Source organism: Callionymus lyra, chromosome 19 (assembly GCF_982586985.1).
Source record: "Callionymus lyra chromosome 19, fCalLyr1.hap1.1, whole genome shotgun sequence".
Taxonomy (NCBI): domain Eukaryota; kingdom Metazoa; phylum Chordata; class Actinopteri; order Syngnathiformes; family Callionymidae; genus Callionymus; species Callionymus lyra.
The window spans coordinates 20,571,588-20,597,290 of record NC_141836.1 but is presented as its reverse complement, the minus strand read 5'-3'; the positions used below and the strand labels follow the sequence as shown (position 1 = coordinate 20,597,290).

Sequence of the window (25,703 nt, the reverse complement as noted above, 5' to 3'; positions counted from 1 at the left end):
TAGCCTGCAACGGCGATTGTGATTGCTCAGCTGCTGTCAGCGTCTCACCCCAGGTGAGAGGAGAGCCTCACCAGCACTGGCTGCCATCCATGTGACGGTGCGCGTCGCTGGCAGAAATCGCAGCGCCTCAGTGTTAAACGGTCAGACCCTGTCACCAGTCGCTGCATCTTGATGTGCTGACAGAGCATTATGTGTTTCAGAAATCTGCAGAACAAACAACTTTTACATGGATTCCACTTATCTTACTCAACACCCCAGTGGGTCATGGACCATTGGATATCAAGGAGACACTAGTGTGCCCTACTTTACAATATCCTTAGGGCTACGTGCAAACCCGTTTTTTTTCTATAGAAAGAGCTTGTGTTGCAAGATGTCCGTCTTGAATCACAACATGTTGGACCAATGGGTTCTTCAGTTGAGGCATTCCAGCATGCATTGCAGGACTGACCGTGTGCTGTTCTTTCCTTTTTAAATACGTGTTTGTTGCATTCTAAGTAAAAGTGCTTGCTTCCAAAGATTAGTCCCAGATGAAAACCACATATTTGTTCATTTTTCCAACATTGCGGAAACTTAAATAGATATGGAGCACACATTAAGCAAAAATATTAAAATAAACAAGTTAATTTTACATTAAATTAAAACAATAATAAATTAAATAATTATGATCATATAAACAAAAATAAAGACAATAAAAGGAGCAAAATCTCTCCTTCCTCCATCCTTTCTTACCTCCGCCGAGTTTACTTGATTGTTTACATTCGAAAAGTAACATTTCTATCAACGCATTTAATCATATACATAAAACACACATAACTGTTTGTAAATAAGACAAAAGAAAAGTACATTCAGCCCGCATGTTGTCATATGGCAAATGTAAGTGTGTAAAAATTTGAATCTAGGTAGAGTTCACACCCTTGTTTGAAGTCCAGAATTGTTAAGAAAACTGTGACAGTATCTATTATACATTCAGACTTAAAAATAGTGAGACAGAAAACAAACACGATTCCACACTATTCTTGCCTGGGACCTCTAACTTACTTTGTTCTGAACTGGGTTGCCTGGCAACAGTGCCGAGCCAGAAATAGTCATTTTCTTTCAGTGATTTTCTACAAACTTACTGACAAGTGTCGTGCATTAACCGTTTAGGGTCAATTTTAAAACTTTGGTATATTTTTTTTTTATGTTTTTAACTTGACTCTACCTCAGATGCCAGTGAATAGTCGATGTCCAATCACATTCCCGATTTCCAACCCACAGATTGGGTCCAGAGCTTTGTGACAGGATGGCTAATCGACCAATCAGAGATGAGGGACAGGGGTTGTGCTGACGGGGGTTGGGGGCTGATGTATGGTAACTAGCTGTAAACGACCGCAGCAGCTACTCGCTCGCCTTTCAAAACACTGGCTCCTCCCACCAACTGTCCCCTTGATAATAGTTGAGTCACATTCAGCAGCAGGTGAGAGTGAGCATCGTATATCTGCACTGGCAGATTTGTAATCTGAGCCTCTCTGGGCTGCCCTTTGAGTCAGTGCACAGCGAGGGAGGGTCTTCTCCCAATTTTCGTTTATTGAGACCACGAGCCGGGAACCTTTCCCACAGCCTTATCTCTCCTGCTCTCTGGAGATGACAGAGGTTTTCCTAAAACTAATTGGATTTTCTTGGACAAAAATAAGCAATTTCTACCTTTACCAGTGGTCACGGTCATCATGTAGTTTATCTTGCCGTGAAATTTAATATCCCTTTAATATTTGTGTTGTCCTGAAACAACCTCAAGGACTCAAGCCAGGGCCTTAAAATGAAATATGTTGTTGAATAAACTATATCAAAATTTGCCACCATAGTCTTGTGATTTTCTTTTCTTTCTTTTGCGATTTTATGCTATAATGTTGTGCTTTACAAAGTAAAGTTTAGAATTATTCTCTTTGAACTAGATGTTTGTATTGTCAGGGCGATAGGATACATTTCGCGATACACAATTGATAGGGATACTGTAGATACAAGCGTATATATGTAGTATTATCTGACTTGACTCTTGCGTTGCAGACGCATGATTCTGACAAAGTAGTAACTGCTTTTATTTGTTTTAAAACCTAAATTTGTCCAAACGTGAGCTTTAAAAGCGGCTGGAGTTGACTGTATCCTCCCATACTCCGTCATTGCAGGGAACAGGCTGTTTATCATTGTTCCTTAAGTTCTAGAGACAAGAATGTACGAAGTCTGTAAATATTTCCATGCAAATTGTAAACGATATTTAAAAAGAGAAATCTGATTATTTTAATAACATTTTTTGAAAGAACTATGATAAAAATGAAATGTACAATTATAATAATATTGAACAGTGGTGTTGAATATTAATACGATAACATGAAAGAAATATGGTGATAATTAAGTGTTTAGATTTGTTTCTAGCATGAAGTCAGCCATGTGAGAAGTAGCGCTTAGTAGCCATACAAGTGAAAGTAAAAACCTAAAAAACCAAATGGAACTACAGAACTAATCCAATTAATTGAAAAAAAAATGTAAGTGGTCCAAGTGTTTATTCATTAAGCTTAATTTGTCTAAAACCAACATAAACCTTCTACTTTTCCAATGAACATAAATCTAGACGACCACGTTCGTTCCCCGATCTCGTCCTTGTGAGCCCTTGTGACTTTATCTGCACGTCCTTCCTCGTCTTAATCTCTAGCTCTCATTGTCTCTTCTCCTAAGCGTCTAACAACTTTCCTCATCTTTCTTGATCTTCATCTGATGTTGTCACGTCTCCATCGCTCCATCTTCGTTTGTCACTCCTTGTCTTCAACACTTCTCGTTCACTCCTTGTCTCCGAATGTCCTCATTTCCCCTTCAGCCACGTGTCTCTTTCACATTTTCACGTAGCGTATATACAATACTTCTTTCTTAATAGGCGCTTCAGTTGAAGTTGCTTGAGGATGGAAATATCGAAGCTAACTTTTGGTCGACACTTCTTGGCACATTTTGTTACCTGTGTTTGCCAAGGCTTTTGTCAGCTTCCTGGACTATCTTTAAAGGAAGTATTTTAGGTACACCGGAGCTACCTTGCTCAAATCTGTTCAGGTAACACAACACACTTTATAAATTGTCTCATGGGATCAGAGTGTCATAAAGAAATGAAATTCACATGCAGTTTCTACACTGCAAACACAGGGCCACACATTATTGTATCCTTCAGTGGTGAATAACAAGCTATTGCCTCTCCATGAGCAAATCTGTTTTCCTCTCTGAGCCGCTTTCTTTTGATAATTATGGGATGTATGACCAATGTGTTCTTGTGTTTGCATCCTAGCATGCACTGCAGGACTGACTGCCTAGGTACCATTTCAGTTCGGGCACTGCAAAGTCTAACCTCTTTCTAAAAGTTTTTTTTATGAATGAAAGAAACTTCATCTGATTATTTTGGAGGCATAAAACATGTATATTAACAAAAAAACGCACTTGACTTTCACCCAAACGGAATGTGTCGGGGCTACATGTGTAAAGACGCCGCTGATTGGCTGCACCGTGACCCATAGCACTTTTTATACTTTTGAGTAATGAATACATTTTAACAAGGTGTTATCTTCAACTCACCATCTGAATTTTTGTATAGCATTGTACAGTCACTAGTGGAATAAAACGTTTCAGCGAATCGGCTTCGTCTTAACAGGTAGCCCGGATACATCCGGTCGGTGTGAGTCATGTGTTGTCAGACCAGGAAGTAAAAGAACGGAAAATGATCTGATTGACAAACATTGTGTTTTGTTAATCTAGATCTTTTGTTGTATTATTAAGTGCTCTCAAGTCGGGTATGTCATTACATAGGAGGTGCCCAGTCCAAAATGGTTACCAGCCGGAAATGGTACCAACTGTCAGTACACATTCCGGGAATCTGCACGATCGCATATCATTTTGCCAATTTTTTTACACTAGATCTGTGTAAGTTTAGAAGAAAATATGACATGAGCGTTGTTTGTTTGTGTTGATCGTAATAAAAAATAATTGGTCCTGCAAAACGGTGGTTTATTATGGAAGCTCTGGGTTTAAAATAAATTAAAATAATCGTGTCATGTTTCAACTGATTGTATACTAGTGGTAAACGTCCTGATATTTTAGAATAAATGTAAAAAACACAATTTTGTTTATATTGTTAAGAAAGTATTGTCTCATTGACTGTCAAAACAACACATTTAAGAAAGATAAAAAGGAAAACAAATAAAAGAGTCTGTGTAAGTTTACTTTCAAACATCAGGGCCTTTTCTACGAGTTTCCTATCAGTTAAAACATGACACAATAATTTAGCCTGTGATTAATATTTATCTTCATTTGAAACAGTAGATGGTAAAGACGTATACATAGATTAAACATATAACATAGATTAATTATTTTCCTCTTATCCTTTATAAAATTGATGCTTTGAGACTCGGAAAGACGCAATATCACCGGCTACATATATAAAGTTGTGTATTTTGAATGTAACGCACAAGTGCAAATGGATTTCCCAGATTTCCCAGATTGTGTTCCATGTTATATTTTTGTTGGAGGATCTAAGTATGTCACTGGCATGTGTTCCTGGATCGCGCAGATTTCCCGGATCATGTACTTACACCTACAATGGCTTCTTCTTATTCTTCTTCTTTTTTTTCCCTTCTCGGTTGTCATTGCGTAATCCTGGTAATGGGGTCATATGTCTTTAGCATTCTAGTGACATGTTTGTTGCCCCCTAGGTTAAAGTACCATTCTCCAGTATCCCCCCCCCCCCCAGCTATGTGTCTCCAAGTCACGTCACCGTCACGGTGTACATAAAAGCCTTCCTCCATCAATAAATACCTTCATATATTACCCCTGTAATCCTATTAAAACTTGACCAAAATGAGACTATTATATCTGCGGGAGCTCCAAGTCCATTTTAAAATGAGGGAATTACCGTCGAGTAGGCAGAGTTCAGGAACAAAAGCTGCACATTATCTCTAATTGAAACAACTCCACCATCTTAACTCCGATTTCTGGCTGCAGTCACGCTCTGTCTGATTGATCAAGTCACTGAGCTGGAATCAACCTTCCAAACGGGACCAGCTGTGAGTCAGTGGCAGTCCAAGAAATATTATCTCTCCATGTCCTCAAGTATGTTTATCATTAGTGTGATACCTTGAAGTTTGGGATAGTCTTGATTGACGCTGCTCCTGTATGGTACCTGAACTACTCTCAGTATCCAGATAAAAGAGTATACTCAGAATAAAAATGCAGAGCCGTGTGTTTAATAATGCATCCGTCGATCAAAGTGCAGTAAAGAAACAGCAGTTGTTTTGTGTTACTTCGTCAGGTTGACTCATTTCTTTTCAAGAACCCCCCCCCCGCCTTTACTCGCCCTAATGAGTCTTGGAGGAAATGAAGCTGCACTGTGGATGCACAACTAGTTCAGCTGGAGGCCAAGCACTCCACCCACCCACACATAACCCGTACTGTCACAGATGGCGGGGGCCTCCGAGTGGCCAGTCATTTCATCGGGGTCTCATTAAAGAGATTGCTTTGTGTCTTTGAAGACCCTGTTCCTCTGGTGACCTGCGACAAAAGCCAGCAGCCCCGTGCTCCTGTTTCCGCCCTTTTTTGAATACTGTGCTGCATATTCAATACTTAATTTGCCGCCCCGATGCCTCCGCCGACTGTCGCCCGGAGCCGCAGCCACACGACCCGGTCGACGCACTTCTATTTATTCACCGCTCGAAATTGAGGATTAAAATGTTTCATGGATGTGTCAAGTGAGAATATGGCTGTACATGTTTAAATGCTTCTCGGGGATACACGCTTCCCCCCAACACCGACCTCTTACAGATTAGCTGATGCAGACAGCTGTGCTGTACAGTAATATTGTGAGCGCCGAAGGGAAAATGGAGGACCGGAGTGCGTAACAGTTGATTGTTAATTATTGGTTGTTTGGCGTAAGACGTGCTTTTCCTCGGGTTGTTTTCTTTACGATGACCTGAGTGCTAATAGACCCGTAATAATGTGTCACACACAGGCTTATTTGCAGGCTGGGGTTGCCCATTGCTAGAAGGAGTGCCACACTTGTGTGATCAGCAGGTCAGCGCTCTCCTGGTGTTAAACAAAAAGATGCTGAGCGTGCGATTCTGCTGTCGTTAAATGGCAGAATAGACCTGGGCGACATGGAACGTCTGATACGCCTATTTATCCGTATTTATGTCAGTGTTAAACTATAAAAAAAGTAAGCTTGGAGTAATTATCTATGAGGATAGTTTTATTTAATGTATTTTTCATTAACACATTTTTATAAAGTCATTTTCACTTCTTCCTTTGCAGTCTCACAAGTAATAAGTGTGTGAACAAAAAGTCTTGATTTGAGCATGTAGATAACTGACCTCTTAGTGAAGGGGGCTTTAGGGGGCAGAAGACCACCATGAAATTATGAATGTGTTTAATATTGTTAAAAAATAATTTATATATGTTACACACTAAGTAAGAAATATTTTATGAATTTGAATTAAATTTGTATTAATAAAGTATTATTTATTATTTAAGAGCAACACTCCACCTGAAGGTACTCTCTTCATCTAGTAATGTATAACCCTAAGCGGGTACTGTATGTGGTGGTAACTCCTGACAATATGCTGACTCAGTCTAAATCATTAACCATCAATATTCCTTATTTTTCTGTATAAACAAAGAAACAATTACATCCACAACAGCCCCCCCCCCCCAAAAAAAATATAAAGGAATTAGAATGAAAAAAATATATATAAATATGTAGAATATAATAGAATAAATTTACAACACATTTAGGGTGAGTGCTATAATAAATTAAAAACCATAGAACATTATGGGATCGGTCCCTAAACCTTGGCAACATAACTAAAGGTTTAAATCAAGTTTGTATTCTTGATGGTCAATAATTCAATCAATGCAAATCCTCTTTGACCTCATCTGTATTTATCTCGTTGGCCCGGCTGAGATCCAGCTTGACACCTCTCCAGTGACCTCACCGCGCAAACGTCTGACTGATGTGGCAGATTGTCGCTGACGTGTGAGAGAAGCATGACGATATTTCTGCTGACTATAAGGCCAGTAAACACAAATGAGATGTTTCTCTAAAGATGGGCAAGCCAACCATCAATTATTTATACCCGTTTGAGCCTCTCTTCAAAATCCAGTCTCATCGCTGAGTTGTTATTGCAGTAACTATATTAAGATGGAGAAGGAGAGATCACAGGGAGCGATCTCCTTTCCAGGCCGGAACGGTGTAGTCGGTGATAAGAACATGAGCAGATATGTCTGTGAACCATAGATCACATTTGAGTTGATGACCTGGGTGCGGAAAAAGTAGTCGTGAAGTTGCATCAATCCAAAGAAATAATGTTGTTGATCTCAAAATCTATATAGAATAAGGGTTGAAATGTATTAAAAGGATAATGAGAAGGATCATACTTTTTAATTGAAGGGCTGTGAATGATTTAATCATTATAACTCTGGACCTTCTAGTTGTTTTTAACCAATTCAAAAGCAAAAACAGTTCCATTAATTCACAATCTTGAACAAAATATTATCCATAAAAGGCAAAAAGGGGCCTGTAGACATAACAGAATTGTCACCAATATATAAACAAATTACATTTTTTTTTAACCAAAGATTTCATTAATTAGGTTATTAATGTCAACTAAGAAACAGATAAAAAAACATTTAAAACCTTGGAGTTGTCAAATCTCCAAAAGAAAAGAAGCTTTATAGACGGCAACCATCCTTCTTTACGTACTTATCGAAACAAGATAGTTAAGGCGAGTTAATGTCAGTTTAAATCAGGATGTGTCGGTTTCCTGTGACTCATTTCTGAGCTTTCACGTTTCTTTTTGTGGAAATAGTCATAAACGCGGCAGCAAATGTATTTCAGCTCCCCAATTTATGAGGCCCCACATATAATCGTAAGACCCCTGTGTGGACAGACAGAGAGGACACGGATGATAAAACACCGGCGCACATGTCCGTGAATGATAATTGGATGGTCTGGTTTGGTCTGTGTGAAGGACGAAAAGGGTGAAATGTCCATGAAGGTGAGATGGAAGATGTGAAGGCCCTGGTGCTGACACTAATGCAATCCATAATAAACAGCGATGACATCATTTGTGATAAGGGCGGGTGAAGGTTCGCTACAGACAAAAACCATGAAACATCAGCAAGATATCTCAGCAACTGTGAGAACACCACACTGCCTCCTTTAATTAAAATGAGTGATGGGACAAACAGGAGGGTTTATTAGATGAAAATTGACGTAATCCTGCCGCAAATTAGAAGAATCTTTGCTCGAGAGGACCTCGGGAACATAAATCAAGACATGTTTTGTCATCTTGCCCTCCGTCTGAAAGTGCACTCACTCCTCAGACTGTACATCGCTCTGAGATTTCTCTGGGTGTTACGAGCACTGATGGAACATTTGTTGATCTGTCTGAACATCTCTTTTTTTCTTCCTCCTCCCTTTTCCCCCTGTTTCTGTTCGATTTCTCTGCTGGAGTTTAAATCCGTGAAAAGAACTAGGATAAATGATTATTTTTTATAAATAAAGTGTGGAAATGATCTCAAGTCACGGATCACTGACCTCACAGGTCTGTAGAAATGCAGCCGTGAAAATCAGTCATGTACAAAAGTCAGTTGGCTGGTGGATATAGTAGTTCTAAGATGAAGCTTCTTATATGATTTAACTTCCTTTTACCCTTCCATCATAAGGGAAAATGCCGATCCTTACAATGTTGTGGTTGAGGAAACCAAGCATATTTAATCAGTTGTGTTGTTTTGTCATTGTTTCCTTTAATCTTTTTCTATTTGATTTTGTTATAGCTCATGCGGTTTAAGTAAGTGCTACAAAGTTTCAGTGGAATGTAATGAAAAGATGACAAGAGTTTTCTCAATAATTCATTGATCTCTTCCATCCACAGATTGTCACCATTGTTACCAGACAAGGAGGTTATTTTTGTGCCCTAGTCTCGTAGCAAAATATCTTAAAATAGGGTGAGGGTAAGAGATGTGTTGAGGAAGTGTTGATAATGAGAGGAGAAACAGAACAAATTAATAAATATCAACATCTGGATTCTTGGATTTTTATTTATTCATGTGTATGCAAATGTGACGTGCAGTAGAATCGAAAGATGATTATAGATGAATAATTCAATTTATTACGTCAATGTTTTGTTAATACTTGCATTGTGTTAGTTCACTCTAACGTAATACAATGATGTGCAAAAGCTTCACCTGATTCACTTAAACACCATTTAAAGTGTACTCTTAGTGGTTCAGCATAAGTGCAGTATTATCCAGAGCTCGTCTAGGTTGAATCCTGGCACATCTTCCATCATCTCCCACATGTCATACTTATGTTAATGATTTGAACACAATTGATGAAAGTACTTTGTGTTCTCTCTGCAGGGACCGTGTGTGCAGCTTAAATGACTAAGTGGAACTTGTTCAAGAATCCAACAGAACCCATGGTCGCTGCAAAGCCAACAGGGGCCAGTGCCTTGACCGTGACTCCGGGCCCCGTGGTGTTGGTCTCCACCGACAACTCCACCGAGCCGGTCAACAAAAACGATGCCTTTGACGAAATCAAGAACAAGTTTTTGAATGAGATCGACAAAATCCCACGTGAGTAGCAAACGTCAGCTTCAGAGGAGGCATGTGCGTCTCAGCAACCATTTTGGAATTAGATTTAGATTTTTTTTTTGCTGCCGGCACTGGCTGCTTCATAATGTCTTTATTCGGTATTGATCACAGGCTCTGACCTTCCTAATGGCAGCAAAATCTAATTGTCCAGCCGGTCTAATTGCTAACTTAGCTCCTCTTGCTAAATATATTTGGCCCAGAGCACGACATGAAGTGGACTTAAAGACTTATTGGTCAAATGTCAGAGTATTTGTTTCCGTCTCGCACGGGTGTGAATCCATACCTCCGTCTGCGTGTGTCCTCAGTGCCGTCCTGGGCCATCATCGCCATCGCCGTGGTCGCGGCGCTGCTCATCCTAACATGCTGCTTCTGCATCATCAAGAAGTGCTGCTGCAAGAAGAAGAAGAACAAGAAGGGAAAGAAGGGGAAGGGTGACATGGGGATGAAGAATCTGAAAGGAGGAGAGGTATGTTCCACCACTGGCAGGATGACGAGGCTTGTCTCCGTCGACTTGAGATCAACCCAATCTCGACTGAGCTCTCGTCACTTCTTTTCACTGTCAAACTTTAATTGATCAACATCTGATACTTGAACGTGTGTCATTGATACAAACTCAGAGAGGGTTTATTTTACAAGATGTCGTAGAAAAATATTCAAATCCTTAAGGATAAGCCATAGCTCGGGCATAAATCTCAATTTAATCAAACTACGATAAAGAAAAATAAACATATCATACGCAAGGGTTTGAGTAATTTCTTTTGATAAACCATTTATTTGTGATATCCAGAACAAGTTAGTATTGTAATGTCGAGGGTATAATTGTGATACATTTTGAAGTATATTTGGAATAAAACATGCATTATGTTTTAATTATTTCAAATACATTGTAAAAATTTTGTAATAAAAGACACTTTGTTTTGCAGAATGACCTGACACACAATTTATTAAATGTGTTTCTCTTTTAAAAGAAGAGCTTCAAGAATTCAAGATTCTAAACAATTTCATTGATTCGCAGTTTTACACCAACATCCTCTAGGCTAGAAAAGAAATTCCATATTGTAGCAAATCTTTCAAGCATGCTAACGTAGCGTGTGTTCCTCCTCACTCTCTTTGTCAGGGTATGACTGTACACACGCTTCCAGTTTAGATGCATTAGTTTCACATGCTAAAAACATGCTAAGCAAGCGGGGGCGGGGGGGTTGAAATAGGATTGATCAGCATCTTATCGAAACTCCAATCTACATAGGATGGTTGAGGCAGAATGAAAATGAGTTATACAAATTAAGTGTGTCCAATAAATAAAAAATTCATAACATTACTTGTAAATGGCGTGCACCAACATATCCTCTGTGATGTTAGTCTCACTTCACTTCTTCACACCATTTTATCAGTTTAATGCAGCCATCTTTAAAAAACAAAAAGACTGTTTTTATAGCAAACTTCATTTTCTGTGACTGTAGCATCATTAAAGATGTTAATGTGACTATATTACACCACATCTGTGTCCGCTTTTGGTTTTAATTAGGGATTCGAGTCTCTCAGAATATGTTAGTAATTTACTTCTAACCATTCTTCCTTCAGAGTTGATCTGCGTAAACACCGTCATAATGTTTTCTTTTGTCATCAAATGTGTTTGTCATTAATGTTGTTGTTGCTTGTGCTTCAGGATTGGAGAGGAAAATGGCACAAATCAAACTGTTTTCACAACCTGCACAATGCAGAAGATTAATTCGATCTATTTACATATACGATTAAGGACGTAACAAACGCTGTTCCAGTGCGCAAACACTGTTCAAAGCTAGCTAACGACGAGGACGCTTTGTCATTTTCCTCCTTTCCGACAGAGTTTTTTCTGTGATTGCTCTTCTTTGGTGTCTGCTGTGAGTTCAATCTCTGCCTTTGTCTCTGCTCTCCTCCTTCCTGCTTTGTGTCTTATATGTGCTCCGTGTATCTTGACTGTGGTGGACTTCTCTGCCCTACGGTAGGTCTGATGGAACACGGCACCCCTCTCTGGCCGCCCTGAGTAAGCGCAGACCAGAGGTGGGGGGGTGGGCGGGGCTTTCGAGGGATTGGATTGCAGTGATGATGACGATGAGTGCTATGGCTTCTTTAGATCTAATGCAAGCTTAGGTGCTGCGGGTGCTTGAGGAATCTTTGGGAGCGTTTAAGCTGCTTCGCCAAATCCACTCGACTGATATGCCGCACAAAATGCTCTGTCTTGACTCTCCTGAGATTGCCATGTTTAGATTAGAGCAGAACTTTTGAGCAGATGATCATGAATCTTCTCCTCTGAGCCTTTTGAATGACTAGTGCACTCAGCAACTCACTAGCGGTCACTAACATGCATGTGCAAGGGCTACGCTGGAATATTTTTTTACCTGAAACTCTGAACTTTGAGCATGTTTCCACCACCATGAGAGTCAAACAGCACCAAAAAAAAACGTAACTTTCTATTAGGGGTGTCAACGTTTGCAATTTCTTCCATGTGTACAACCAAAGCTTTTAACCAAAACCGACATTAATCTCAAATACGCTATCTATCTATCTTTCTATCAGCAGGTGTGGGATATAACTACTAAAGGGTCCTGTCTCAATTAAAACTCCTAATCCCATTACAGCGAAGCCCTTCTAGAAGGTATCAGACAAAAAAACAAACAAAAAAAACATTGTAACATGTACTAAATGATTGCTAACATAGCCTCAACATGAGTAACCATAGTATTAGGCACGATTCTCAAAGTATTGTGCTGGGATTCACATAGTATTACTCTACCCTTCTCGTAGTATTACTTCGTGATCCTTGTAGTATTACTCCACAATTCTCATCATATTACTCTGCATGTCACCGTAGTATAACCCTGCAATCCTTGTAGTATTAATAGTAGTATGTAGTAGTAGTAGTTCATGCAGGCGTGCAATGTAGCAATGTTTTAACTTTGAAAAGACTTCTTAAGTTAATTTATTTTAATATAATTAATATTTCTATATAAATACACTATACACAAATGTATGAATACAAATTTTGCAGCCTCATCTTTAGCTTAAAAGCTTGTAAATCGTCATCATGTAGTCTCAAAATTTAAACCACAGTCACATGACCAAAAAACACACAACTCATTGGTCCACAGCATAAAAAGATCATGTACACAGTCATTTTTATTTCTTCAATGATTATAATTTGTCATGTTTATAAGTGTAGCCGTTGACACCCCTACTTTCCACGAAGAAATTAATAAAAAAGAAAGGATGTGCCTCACTAGTGCAAACCTGCTCAGGGTTTCACCACTGATGTTGAGTTCTCCTGACAACAAGCCCAGCATGTGCCCTTGCAGTAGGTATCATTGAATGGCCACAACTTGACTTGAGAGTAACTTTCCTGGATGACCCATGCTGCTGACCAACCATAGGTGACAGTCCTTGATGCCCCCCTGAAGCAACTGGGTTTTTGTGGGGAGAAATGGTGGGCCAGAATGTCTGCTTCAATTCCAGACGCATTGTAACAACCTTGACGGGGAAGACATTCCAACTCACCATATCTTCCTCTGTAAACCTGCGAGTTTGGACAAGAGTGATGGGGAAGGGGGGGGTCTCAATCGAGCATGTCTAATTTAGCACATATTTCCCTTGAAAACTTTCAAATGCAGGATGAAACAGGTAAACATTTACCGTCAGAACAAGATCTGCATTATGTGGCCTTGGCATGCCTGAATGAAAAAGCATTTGTGATCCCAACGAGGATGAAGAATGCCAGATTCTGGAGCGATTGGGTCAGTGTGTGCGGGCATGTGTGTGGAAGCTGATGGTGGAGTATGTTTTTCTTGTGTGTGTTGGTCCTAGTCCAGCTCTTTCAGCGCCTCGTCGCGCCAGTTGACCCTTTTAAGTCGGGTTGAAAGTGTCGTCAGCTGTGTTCTTCACTGAGATTCTCATCTAAATAAGCAGCAACCTTTAACGTGGCTGCGGGCCGTTGCTCAGCACTTAGTCATGACTGCCTGTTTGGCGTGGTGTTAAACTCCAGCGCCTCTGTCGTGATGGATTCAAACTCATTCGTTTAAACGCTCTCTGTCAGTTCAATTCAAAACAGATCAATTATATTTTTATGTTCTTTTGAGGAAGTTCCATCTTAAATGACTTGTGTTCTAGTGCAGTGGTGGGCAATATAATATATTTTCTCACTTAATTCAGTGATTGTTGTGAGGGACCATCAAGCTACAAAAAAGGACGTTAATAGTTTTTTTTTAATAGTACTTTATTTTTATATTCAATCTTCTCAAATAAAACTGACAAAAACGGAGAAACAAAAAACGTAGAGCCATATTTAGACTTGATCGAGTAATGAATAAGAAAAATAAAAAAGATGTTTACATGATCCTTGATCTTCTGAGGGCCACATAAACACAGTCAAAGTTCTAAATATGGCCCCTGTTCTACTGGTCTGTTCTACAAACCTAAAAATTGCTAGAATATATAGGTTTGAGTGTTTGTCTGAGGTCCCCCATTTTTTCCTCAACAAAAAGATGGAGTTCGCACCCGTGCCAAACATTAGCTAATAAAAGCTAGCATGAATATTACTTTTCAGAATTTCTTTAGTCAAAACATTTTGCAAAATAACCAATATATTTTACCAACTACCTTACCCCCCTTTTTATTGTGACCCATTTTTTAAAGAGCTAATGAATTTACCCACATAACAGAAAGAAGACCCTCAAAATGTTTATAGAAACAGATGTTTTACTGTCACAATTTGTACAATTTTAAAGCATATTTTTGTTATTCGGAGATTTAAAGATAATACAAAGTGTTAATCTTCCAAAAAGTCTTTTACATCTCGACTCCAGCTAGCATAAGAATTGATTTGCGAAGCTACCAATAACATGATTTACTTTAAATGTTTATTTATCCTTTTTCCACGTTTTTCTACTTCTCTCTTGGTAAAATCACTCAAACAGTGATTTGAAATGTATATTTAGTTTGACATGAAAAAACAGTTACTGTCCTTAACAATATACATTTTTGAGAGAACTAGGCACAAAGAGATTGTAAAGTCAGGATGTTGGGGGTTAAACTTCAAAATATTGTCACGATTCGTTTTATTTTCACAAATTGAACAGATCAACGCTTTTTTGAATATATTTATTTTGAGTTACACAAAGTAGCAAATTAGCAACACCAATATAAACAGGCTAATGAGCTGTCAGGTTGTCCTCCGACAATGACTGTAAACAGTTCCTGGACATGTTTGCAGAGCGACTTAAACCAGGAGCACAAACAAGCGGCTCTAGAGTTGATTTTCTGCTGCTTAAGGCAAAAAAAAGATTCATCCGCGTGGTCCTCTTAGCATGAACGCTCGCCTCCACATTTGCCTCCAAATAGAAATGTATCCGTCAACTTTTTTTCCCTCTCCATATAGTCACATCAATGTGTTATCCAATCTTTTCCTTTTGTTTCTCAACTTCCACTGATGTGAAGATTCTCCTGCTTCTGTTCACCTCACCTGCATATTAACTCATATTTTCTCCTTCTCATCACGGAAGTTGTTGGCAACATTTTATAGTCCATAAAAGACATTTTCCTCGTCCTCAAGTATTCATGGAGGAACTAATGAACAAAACAGCAAATGGTGTCACCCAAGAAATAGTGAAATCAAGTCAGGTTGAAGCTTGGCCATCGATGAACAGATTGCACTAGTAACACCAGGGGGAGCGGGGGTAAGTGGCAGGTAGGTGCTGACTGACCCGACTGCTGACGGCCGGAGTTTGGTGTTCAGCACAGCCGCACACCTCGAGACCATCTGCTGACTGTGTCCACCGCCTCCTCCCCGCTTCTCTCTCCGCAGAAACAACAGGACGACGATGACGAGGAGGACGACGTCGAGCCGGGGCTCACGGGAGACGAGAAGGAGGAAGAGGTGAAGGAGAAAGAGAAGCTGGGAAAGCTGCAGTACTCCATCGATTACGACTTCCAAGAGAACAAGGTGCAGTTTATTTCTTCATTTTAAATTAAGATTCACATTTGTGTTGGGGGCTCAACAGGCTTTGGACAGTAATTTTATGTTGTATAAAAACTGTAACTTGTGAATTCTGCACCTATTTAATGAAAATTTGATTCATATTTGTTTTTTTTGTGTTGTGTTACTCTGTATTTAGGCTATTAACTCAAATTTTTATATATATTTATAAATATTGTGTGGAGTACCCTTGCCTTGGTTGCAAGTTAGAGACTGACAAAGATGATAGTTATATAGCTTTGCTTATAACCTAGCAAGATCCTCAGATATTTAAATTACTTCCACAATTTTGATGCTGATAGAGAGGGAATCGATTTTAGTTTTAAAGAAAAAATATTTATTTTAAAAAACAGAAAATTCTAGTGAGTCAGAATGTGTGTGTGTGTAGGGGGGATATTTTGCTATAATGATATAAACAGGAACTGCTGTTGTGTGTCTCCTTCTATTTACAGTTGAAAAATATACATTTTGTATTCTCCACGACTGAGTTTAACACTTTTGTCTTTAAACTAATTTTCATGCTGGACTTTTTTTAAGTGGAAATATTTTACAGATGAATCTGAGCTTAAAATGGCAAGATAGAAATCTAGGTTTGCTAAACCTACATATTTTAAAATTTACATTATATCATGTCAAAGGATGACACAATATGTCTTAGGAATAAATCAATTAAAAAGAAGCCACAACATAACATTTTCCTGATAGAAGGATCAGATAAAAAGTTGTCTGCTCTATGGATTTTCTTGGTTTTGTGCCACTAAAATTCTTTTTCAGAATCAGAAAACATGTATTGCCAGTGATGTTAAATCCAAACAGGAACATAAAATAAACACATTAAAATGGGTCTTCTTCACAATGAGGTATTCTACTTCTACTACAAAAAGCTGAGACCAGGTCATGCAGACATGGGAGCCGTAGTGTCGTCAAACTCAACTCAGTCAAACATTTACTGATCTAATCAAAGGAATGACGTCTCCATATGCTTCCACCTCCTCAGCTTACCGTCGGAATCTTGCAAGCAGCAGATCTGCTCTCCATGGACAGCGGCGGCACCTCAGACCCGTACGTCAAGGTCTTCGTGCTCCCTGACAAGAAGAAAAAGTACGACACGAAGGTTCACAAGAAAACACTCAACCCTGTCTTCAATGAGACTTTTGTCTTCAAGGTGAGCTCAGAGATCATTAAAAAAAAAGAAGCTTCATTGAGGTGTTAGAACAGGACGAGACTGTCTCTTGATCTGCTTAGATTCTGGTTCCTTCCCAGTGTCACTTTCATCCAAAGACAACTCGAAAACTCCAGACAGTATGAAAAGGTCTGACAAGGGGAGTGTGTTCGGGAATCAGATTAAAGGAGAAGGCCACCTCTGGTGCACCTTCCTGCTGACACAGCTCCGTGAAACAATTCAAAGTCGGACGTGTTGTGCTGAAGCAGCATCTTATTAAGTCCGCAGATTTTATTTCAACCCCCGGGCGGCTGAAGTTGACGTCTAGCCCTGACCACGGCTTTTTACCTTTTCATTCACCTTTCAGATTCCATTCCAAGAGATGGGCGGCAAGTCACTGGTGATGTCGGTGTACGACTTCGACCGCTTCTCCAAACACGACGTCATCGGTGAGATCAAGATCCCCATGAACACCCTGGACCTGGCCAAGCCCATCGAGGAGTGGAGAGACCTGGACAGCGCCGATCAAGAGGAGGTATTTATGTCGTCACTTAACCGAGGCGACGTCTCGCCCTGATAAGTCCTTTCTCCGTGACCCGACAGTCGCGCTACACCCCGAAACAATTTATGGTTGTCACAGAGCGAGCCTGTGGAGTCGTGACTCAGTAGGTCTGCAACTGGAGGCGGAAGATAAAAACACAATTTAGATCAGTAAAGAGCTGCATTATCTCACTCGAGGTATCTTTTCTTAACCCGTCGTGTGCATATAGTGATGGAAACCTTTCAAGTCAGAAGAAAAAAACAGTTTTGCAAAAGGAAATGATTTTAAGATCATAACTATATTTAAAATATATTCAAAAAACATAATCTCTGGAATCTAGAGTCCAACAATCCGCTCTAAGAGTTTTCCCTGCTTCACAAAACGCCTCTTAAAAGACCTCACACACGATCCTCGCCTTTTCCTCGGCTGTAATTTCCTGTTACACTTCCGCCAAGTTGTCGAGCTGGATTTATGTCTGATAAGCCGATATCAGCTGAAAATGTTCTGAGGGCGATTCGTGCTCAGCGCTTCATTCACCGCTGCAGCTTAAAATACGTAATGAGTTTTCTACAAAACTATTACTATGTACTTATATTTTTGAAAAGGTGCAGGTCGTCCTTTTGGTATGGTGTTCCTTCAAGCGGCCACGTATGAAATAAAATTAAAATAAAAACGGATAAATGTGGTAGAAAATATTAATAGTGTATCTTGTGTTTATTGTTTGATCTTTTATTAATAATTTTTTTTTGGTAAATATATATTTGATTGTTTATGATTTATTTTGCAATATGTGCCTCACTTGCCCGATACATGCTCATTTTTAATGTGTACCCTGTAAATAATTCTCCGGTTTATGTTATCTTATCTTGTTACTCGTTCCCAGAAAGGGGAGCAATGTCACATATATATTTTTTTATTAAATGTATTTATTAAATACATACATGCATTGTTAACGGGGTCCCTAATGAAGGGAAATGCATTATTTAATGAAACTTTTTTTTTTCTTTTTTTTAAATGTATTTATTTTTATATTTATCTCTAATTGTATTAATTGAATGAATCATTTATTTAATTGTTCATTATATTTATTTAACCCTTGTGTTATCTTAGGGTCAAGGTAAATGACCTCCCTGACTTTTTGTTTTGATGTGGATGAGGACAGGCATCCATCTTAAATTAATATAAGAAATAATTCAGAGTTATAATCATATTATTTTATGTGGAGAGAATGATTTAAATTATACATTTTTTTAAAGAAATGTGGTGTAGCAATAATCATTTTGACTTCATATGTTAATTCTACGTGGCACAGCAGCGGGTTTTAAGAGTGACCTGAACGATGATGACTGCTGTGGGTTGAACAGTGATGTTCTTCGTGCATTTTTGAGTCGTCTCACAGTCTGTCTGAACGTCCTCTCTTCATCTTCGCAGCCAGAGAAGCTGGGAGACATTTGCATCTCCCTGCGTTACGTCCCCACCGCAGGCAAGCTCACCATCTGCATCCTGGAGGCCAAGAACCTGAAGAAAATGGATGTGGGCGGACTGTCAGGTAAATCCTCACCAGCGAGCCTCACTAACTATCAACCCAGCTGTTCAGTCCTGGACCGAAATAGCTGCTCCAGTCCTCCTCCCTCCCCCCCTCCCCTACATCTCGTCGGGAGACGTGAATGCCTGAACAGGGACTGCATTGTGTGGAGACCAGCGTGCCTTTGAGCAGCCATTAGTTGCTGCTGTTCTGCTCACGTGCTGACGCTGCAGTACTCGCCTACTTCCGCTCTCTAGCTCCATCTGTAGGTCCATGACAGTATTGACGTGTGGGTTTGTGCTCTTCAGATCCCTACGTGAAGATCAACCTGCTGCAGAATGGAAAGAGGCTGAAGAAGAAGAAGACGACGGTGAAGAAGAACACGCTCAATCCGTACTACAACGAGTCGTTCAGCTTTGAGATTCCTCTGGAGCAGATGCAGGTGAGACTCTAGGGTTCGCCCAGACTTTATAAAATCAAAATACCACTCATGAAACTACACTGTGAATAAAACAAAATATACCAGACAAGTAGAACAGCAATCATTTTTTATTTTAATTTATTTTTTTTACACTAAATTACTTCACTATTCGCAGTAGGTTTATAGACTTCATTTCCATTAATGGCTGAAGTACAAAAAGTATTTTTTTGAGCTTTTAGCAAGAACAGAATAATCAGATGGAGCAGGGGCACTTCAGTTTTCACAAAAATATGCTATTACACTGTCTTAACAGATGCAACACATATGATACCTCAAACACTGTTGTTATTGGCCTCCGGGTCACCTTGACCCGGTGGCAACACAACGGTTAGGAAGCTTTTGCTGTCACAATTTTTTAAACGTTATCACAACAAGAAATTCATGTCATGGTCATAGGCCGCATTTAATCAAATGAATGGCCACATCTGGTCCACAGTCCAGACTTTGGAGAGCTCTGACAATCTGCCAATTCTATGTTTCATAATAATGCTGTAGTAGGCCCCTCCACATATCACGGTTCACCTTTCGAGGTCTTGCCGATTCACAGATATCTTTTGGACATGGTTATGAAAGCTGCAGTCAAGATCAGCAAAATGCCTTCACATTGTTCAAACTGCTACAAACCACTGAAGTGGGAAGAATTGATTACCTCACCCACTTTACTTGTGGTGCCAACAAAACTGTGAGCTCCAATGATGCCCTTTGAATCACTGCTATATTAGATGACAGCTAATTGGTTGTTATAATACTGTATTTAAATCATAGGTCAATAAAAATATGTCAAACGTAATATTTAGCTGTAATTGGTTGGCTGGGCGGCAAAGCATTACCATAACTCACAGGGTCACGGTTATTGTAAGGGTTGTTGCACACAGTGCCTCATATGCAATGTTTGTTTTGCAAATTAAACGGTTACTACTTCACAGATTTTGTTTAATTCAGGGGGGTGTTCAGAAACCCCCACTGCCCCCCTGCAATTAATGAAAGACCAATGTGTTTTTGTTTGATTTTACTGAATAATAATAATATACAGGAAAATACAGACATTGTTAACCCTTGTGCGGTCTCTGGGTCATGGTGACCCTGTGGGACTACATGTTTATTTCCGGCAGCCAGGGAGGCCCTTTTGTTGACTCAGAGACAACACAAGGGATACCTCATACACATTTAATTTTGGCCACTGCACAAGAGTAGTTTAGGGTAGTATGATTATTACCAAAACTTCTAGTGGATTAGATGATACTCTGTCCATATAAACACATGCATTATTTCAACTCTGTGTTGGGCACATTTCAAATGACTGGTTTTCCAACAACTCTCAGCATCACCCTGACCTTGTGATGTGACCTTTGCACTGTAGAAAATCCAAGCCGTGATCACTGTGCTGGATTACGACAAGATCGGCAAGAACGACGCCATCGGGAAGATCTGGGTGGGAAGCAAGTCAACGGGGGCCGGGCTGAAACACTGGTCCGACATGTTGGCCAACCCCCGCCGCCCCATCGCCCAGTGGCATCCACTGCAGCCCGAAGAGGAGGTGGACGGCGCCCTAGCAGCACTTGCCGCAAAGAAATAAATCCCCACATGGACCACACTGACCCTGCCTCCACTTCCCATCATCCCCCCTGGAACCTACGTGTAAGTGTATTATCAAGAAGGATGCCCCAACTGTACACCTCACGGCCCTCCGTTCATCTATACAGAGCGACATGATGTGAAAATAAGGTTTTAAAAAAGCATCATGTTCAATCCTTGAAAAAAGAAGACAGGAAGACAGGAGGATGGACAGTTTATTTCCTTTAGATCTATTTTTGTATCAGGGTTCCATTAAAAGAGAGAGGAACATAAAAGAGGGGATCTTACATACTCATATTGTACCCTTTAGTGACACAGTTTGCATAGAGTAGTGCTTAATACAATAATAATATTAATAATAAAATGCTTTATACTGCCATGTAATAGAGGAATAACACAAGCAGGTCCATTCCTTCGGTGTATCGTGCACCAAGCTCCTCACCTGCCAGTTATCTTACTAGACATCTTGTTAGTTTGACGTACATTCCTAGAGTTGGGTAGCTTGTAGGCACATAACCGGATACCCAAAAGTACACACTGCCTTTCTTTTATGAGTTGACCTTCCACCCATCATCTCAGGAAAACCTGAGAATAAATGGAATATCCATGCCTTTTTTTCCAAAAACGGGTTGTCTAAAGACGCTTAATCATTTTCGAGGGGTTCGAACTTCCCGTGAGATGAGGAGGGACAACTTCTGAGGACGTCTCCCGTGTCGTGTAAAAGAGACCGTCATCCCACCACGAGAAAACAACGACGAGGCTCACCACAAAAGGTTCACCCGCTCATCCTCCGACGTCTGTGTCTCACTAGTCCAGTTCTACTGCCATTAGTCATGGACCTGACACAAGGGTTTCACCTCGGAGGAAATTCCCCAAACCCTCTTACAGTCATAAAGGAGACAAGCCTTCCAAGTAACAAAATAAGCAATTCTCAACTACCAGGGACGCCTTCCACTTAGTGGTGTTGTTCTCTCCATCTCCGTTACTCTTGAGTTCCAATCATATTAATTTCTTAAGCACTTTAACTCCAAGCGTTCCATCTAAGTTCCCTTAGATACCAGAGCTTTAATTATTTATGTCCAAAATGATGATTTATTGAGAATCAAGATCAAGGGGGTGGTCGTAGTCTTCAACTTCTTTTCTGATCGTTGGTCGTCTTTGGCGTCTTGATCTGGAGCAAAGGCTCCGATCCGTCTGTGAAAGGGTTGAATCTTTTTTGCACTACTGTTCTGTGTGGTGTTTCTTTTTTGATGAAATGTTCGTGAGGTTGTTTATTTCTTTGTGCCATCAAAAGCCGGATCAGTTGTTGTAAAGGCCTGTGTACACCGCCGACATTTCACTTTTACTTTGAAGCAGGAATTCAACCTGTTTGCAATAGAAAAACCTCATTAATTGTTTCTAGAAAAGGTGCCCCAACATTAATTTAACTTTAGATTTTTGTATTAGCAAAGTTTATTTGGTGCTGAACTGGAAGTTCAAGTGTTCGAAGAGGCCGGTACAATGCGGCAAAAACATCGACACGTGCCACAACGTATTCTCTGCGCAATAAACTCTGAACATGTGTCCAGAAAGAGATATGTTGGATTTGTAAATTACCGTTTTGAACGAAACATTGCCAATCAAAAACCCTGGATTAGACAGCGATCATTTCTGGGTTACTTTTTAAAACAACTTTTAATATTCGCTTTATACAGGTGATAAATATTTATATGATTAAATGCAAACTGGTTCATCCTATGTGCTTTTTAGTTACTTTAAACGAAAAAAAACTGTAGCGTAAATGGGTTGATTTCTGTTTCCCTCTGTTTAAAAAAAAAAATGGCCGCGGCGTACACGGACCTACAAAGCTAACTGATAAGTTCTGAATTCTCAAGCTAGCTTTTGTCGCGGTTAAATATATATTTTTCAAAGGCAAACAAGATCATATTATGCTTTTTTTAATCTTGCTACTTCTTTTGTTTGTGCAACAACACTAAAGAAAAAAAGGCAACATGGAAGCAATCAAGCAACTCATCGGTGTGTAGTTTTGCCTGTACACAGTCCACCACGTTGATAATGCATGTTTATACACAATACTGTACATAAGAGCATGATTTAGAGACCAAGCAAAAATATCGCGTGTACGTACAATGGGTGTCATTTTAATAAACAGCGACAGGGCAAGGGGGGGGAGAAAAAAAATGCACTGTATATTTTCTAAATGGAACAAAAGTGTGTTTATTTTCCAAGAGGGTCGTTGGAGCGAATGTTACAGAGATCCTTCCCACGCCTGACATTCTAGTGTGTCGTCCAGTACCGTTTGTGAGTCCATATAGGATGAAGATGTAGCCGCATGCTTGCTATTTAACCGTCTAGACATTTCTTTGGGATTGTGGTTGAGTTCAGCACTTATGTGAGGCCAGTTTCAGAAGCGGAGCGGGGGCTTCCAAGTGTCCTTGCTTGTGCGTCGAGTCGATATCTGAAGGGTCGTATATTGAAATTAAAAAAAGAAAAAGTAATCGATTACGGTGACTAAAAGCCACTTGGAATCCCTTCCCCTTCTCTCTCTGCTCCTTTTTCTGTTCACACTCTTGCTGGCTGTGTCTTTGACACGATATGTATATGTGTATACAAGATAAATAAGATAAAAACTAAAGCCATAAAACTTGAGCACTAACTTGTCAAAGCTCAGCTGCGTCAGTTGATTTATAAAAAAACAAACAAACAAAGGAAAAGTCTTTATTTTGTTTGGCCAGTGTTTCTTTGTCACACCATCAGGAGTGTGTGAGGTTTGATGAAGTGTGTGTGTTTTCTACTGATGTCTTTGCTTTATAGAGGTATTGTGGTTAGTAATGTACATTCCTTGTTTTGATAGTACGATATATATAGAGTCAAACAAAATATGTTCCCGAATATATTCACGCGTAGATACACGAGGGAATGTTCCGGTGGTGGGCTGAGTGCAATTTATGAACCAACCTGGGTCTCAAGAATTTCACACATCAGTAGGTGGAGCCAGATTCCGGGCCAGAGGTCTCCCCATAGAACTAGAATAAAACTTGTTTTTTCCTTCGCTGCTTTAGTTTTTAGCAATTGATAAAAGAAATTGACCTTAAAGACCGACTGGTTGCACACTGCCAATAACCAGAGTTGTATTTAAAACATCTTGTTTGACGTGCTGCCAGAGCTTACAGGAGATAGTAGCGTAACAAAAATGACATTCCTGTGGCTATTCCTGCCAAGCTAGCCTAGCATAGAGGCTAGCAAGCACACCAAGCTTCTCCTTAAAGCATCTAGACAAGTAGAAAAAACAACTGTTAATAGCACATTTAAGGTTTATTTCCTGTGGTTCTATGGGGGACAGATGTTGGGAATCGGTGTGAATGTGTGAAAAAGGTTGAATGTTGGACCTCTTAAACGTCATCTGCTTTTATATATAGGTATAATTCAGGCCTACATGTGCGAGACATATCCTCATGTGTTCATCTGTGTCGATGTTAGATAACTTTATGCACAACTTCATCTTAAACTGCACTGCGTCGGTTTGACAACACACTCTGTACTTCCACGCTCGCTTGGATTTAAAAAGGGAAAACATCCAAAATGTCCATCCTGTCAGAGCTGCGACCTCAGTTGTCTTGTCTCCTCTATTACTACTCTTTGTTGTGACCGTAGAACAATCCCTCCGTTCTCTTGCTTTCCATTTGTGTTCCTGTCCCGTTCTGTGTGTGTGAAGCATCACCGTCACCAGGATCGTCTTCACTCCATCGATGCCGGCTTCATGTTTATAACGTGGGACATGAGTGTTAACTGCCAGACATGCAGGACTGTGATCAGACTCCCCTTCTCTCACTCCTGATGCAACTGTACTTCCAAGACTCTTCGGTTCGAACCTTTTCTCCATCTTTTTGAAGCATCAGAGGACGGTCAGGTTGTGTCCTCTAGCTGTGTTTCTTCTTCTTCGTGTCTCGTGTCGTGGTGCGCGTGTTCATGTCAGTACTTGTGCCTAATGTGGATCGCATGCTTTAGCCCTTGACTGGACACAAACAAACTCCTCCTGACCCTCGTGTGGACAAACGTTGGGGATCCTTATACAGTCAACAAGGGAACCAAATAACTTATTACAAGTTTATCATATGTGTTGCAAATAGGAAATAAAGGACTTTTAACTACCATGACTTTTAATTTTGTTTTCAGCAATGCATGTCTTTTTGCTGGAAATGTTTGTGGAATATTGAAAGTAGGGTGTGTACACGATACCATATATATTTTGATATATTGCAATACTTTTTGAAAAACTGTATATTTGTAGTATTGTGTTAGTACTTTGACGTGGAAGAATTAACAACCAATGTAAAACCAAACATCAACTTTAAAAGAAAGCTAGAGTCGACTGTATCCTCTTGTTCTCAGTCATCTCTCAAAATGTCACTGTTCCTTTAGCAGCTGCGTATGTAATGACTGTCACCATGTAGTGGCTTGAGTTTAGTTTCAACCATAAAACGAACAAACACTGTGGATATCTGCCTGTTCATAGAATCAATTATTTTATTTAAAAACACTTTATTCACAAAAATTAATTAAAGGACTATAATAAAATTAAATATGATTTGAAAGCCAAATAATATATATTTTGCCATTTTTAAGTTTATTTAAGTGTATCAATATTTTATAACATGCTTAATTGAAAGTGCTACGATTGTGGAGAAAACACAAGGATAAGTAATAGAAATATTTCACAATCACGATGAGGGAATGGATAACAACAAAAACAAGTAAATA

The 25,703-nt window shown here is 39.7% G+C and overlaps 1 protein-coding gene across 7 annotated transcripts in view; it reads left to right on the top strand.

Annotated features, from left to right (window-relative positions):
* The window catches only part of LOC148059901 (synaptotagmin-2-like), a 54,877-nt gene extending 29,781 nt beyond the window's left edge, over positions 1-25,096 (top strand). For 6 of the 7 annotated variants that reach the window (XM_087782207.1, XM_087782205.1, XM_087782206.1 and 3 more), the window contains 8 exons: positions 9,421-9,636; positions 9,960-10,120; positions 15,488-15,625; positions 16,656-16,823; positions 17,188-17,355; positions 18,793-18,910; positions 19,195-19,328; positions 20,728-25,096. In XM_087782207.1, coding sequence (XP_087638333.1) covers positions 9,441-9,636; positions 9,960-10,120; positions 15,488-15,625; positions 16,656-16,823; positions 17,188-17,355; positions 18,793-18,910; positions 19,195-19,328; positions 20,728-20,943 — 1,299 coding nt within the window. In that variant the 5' untranslated portion in view covers positions 9,421-9,440 and the 3' untranslated portion in view covers positions 20,944-25,096. The remainder of the gene's footprint in view (positions 1-9,420; positions 9,637-9,959; positions 10,121-15,487; positions 15,626-16,655; positions 16,824-17,187; positions 17,356-18,792; positions 18,911-19,194; positions 19,329-20,727) is intronic. The other variant, XM_087782211.1, reaches the window with a different exon arrangement.
* Positions 25,097-25,703: the final 607 nt, after the last annotated feature.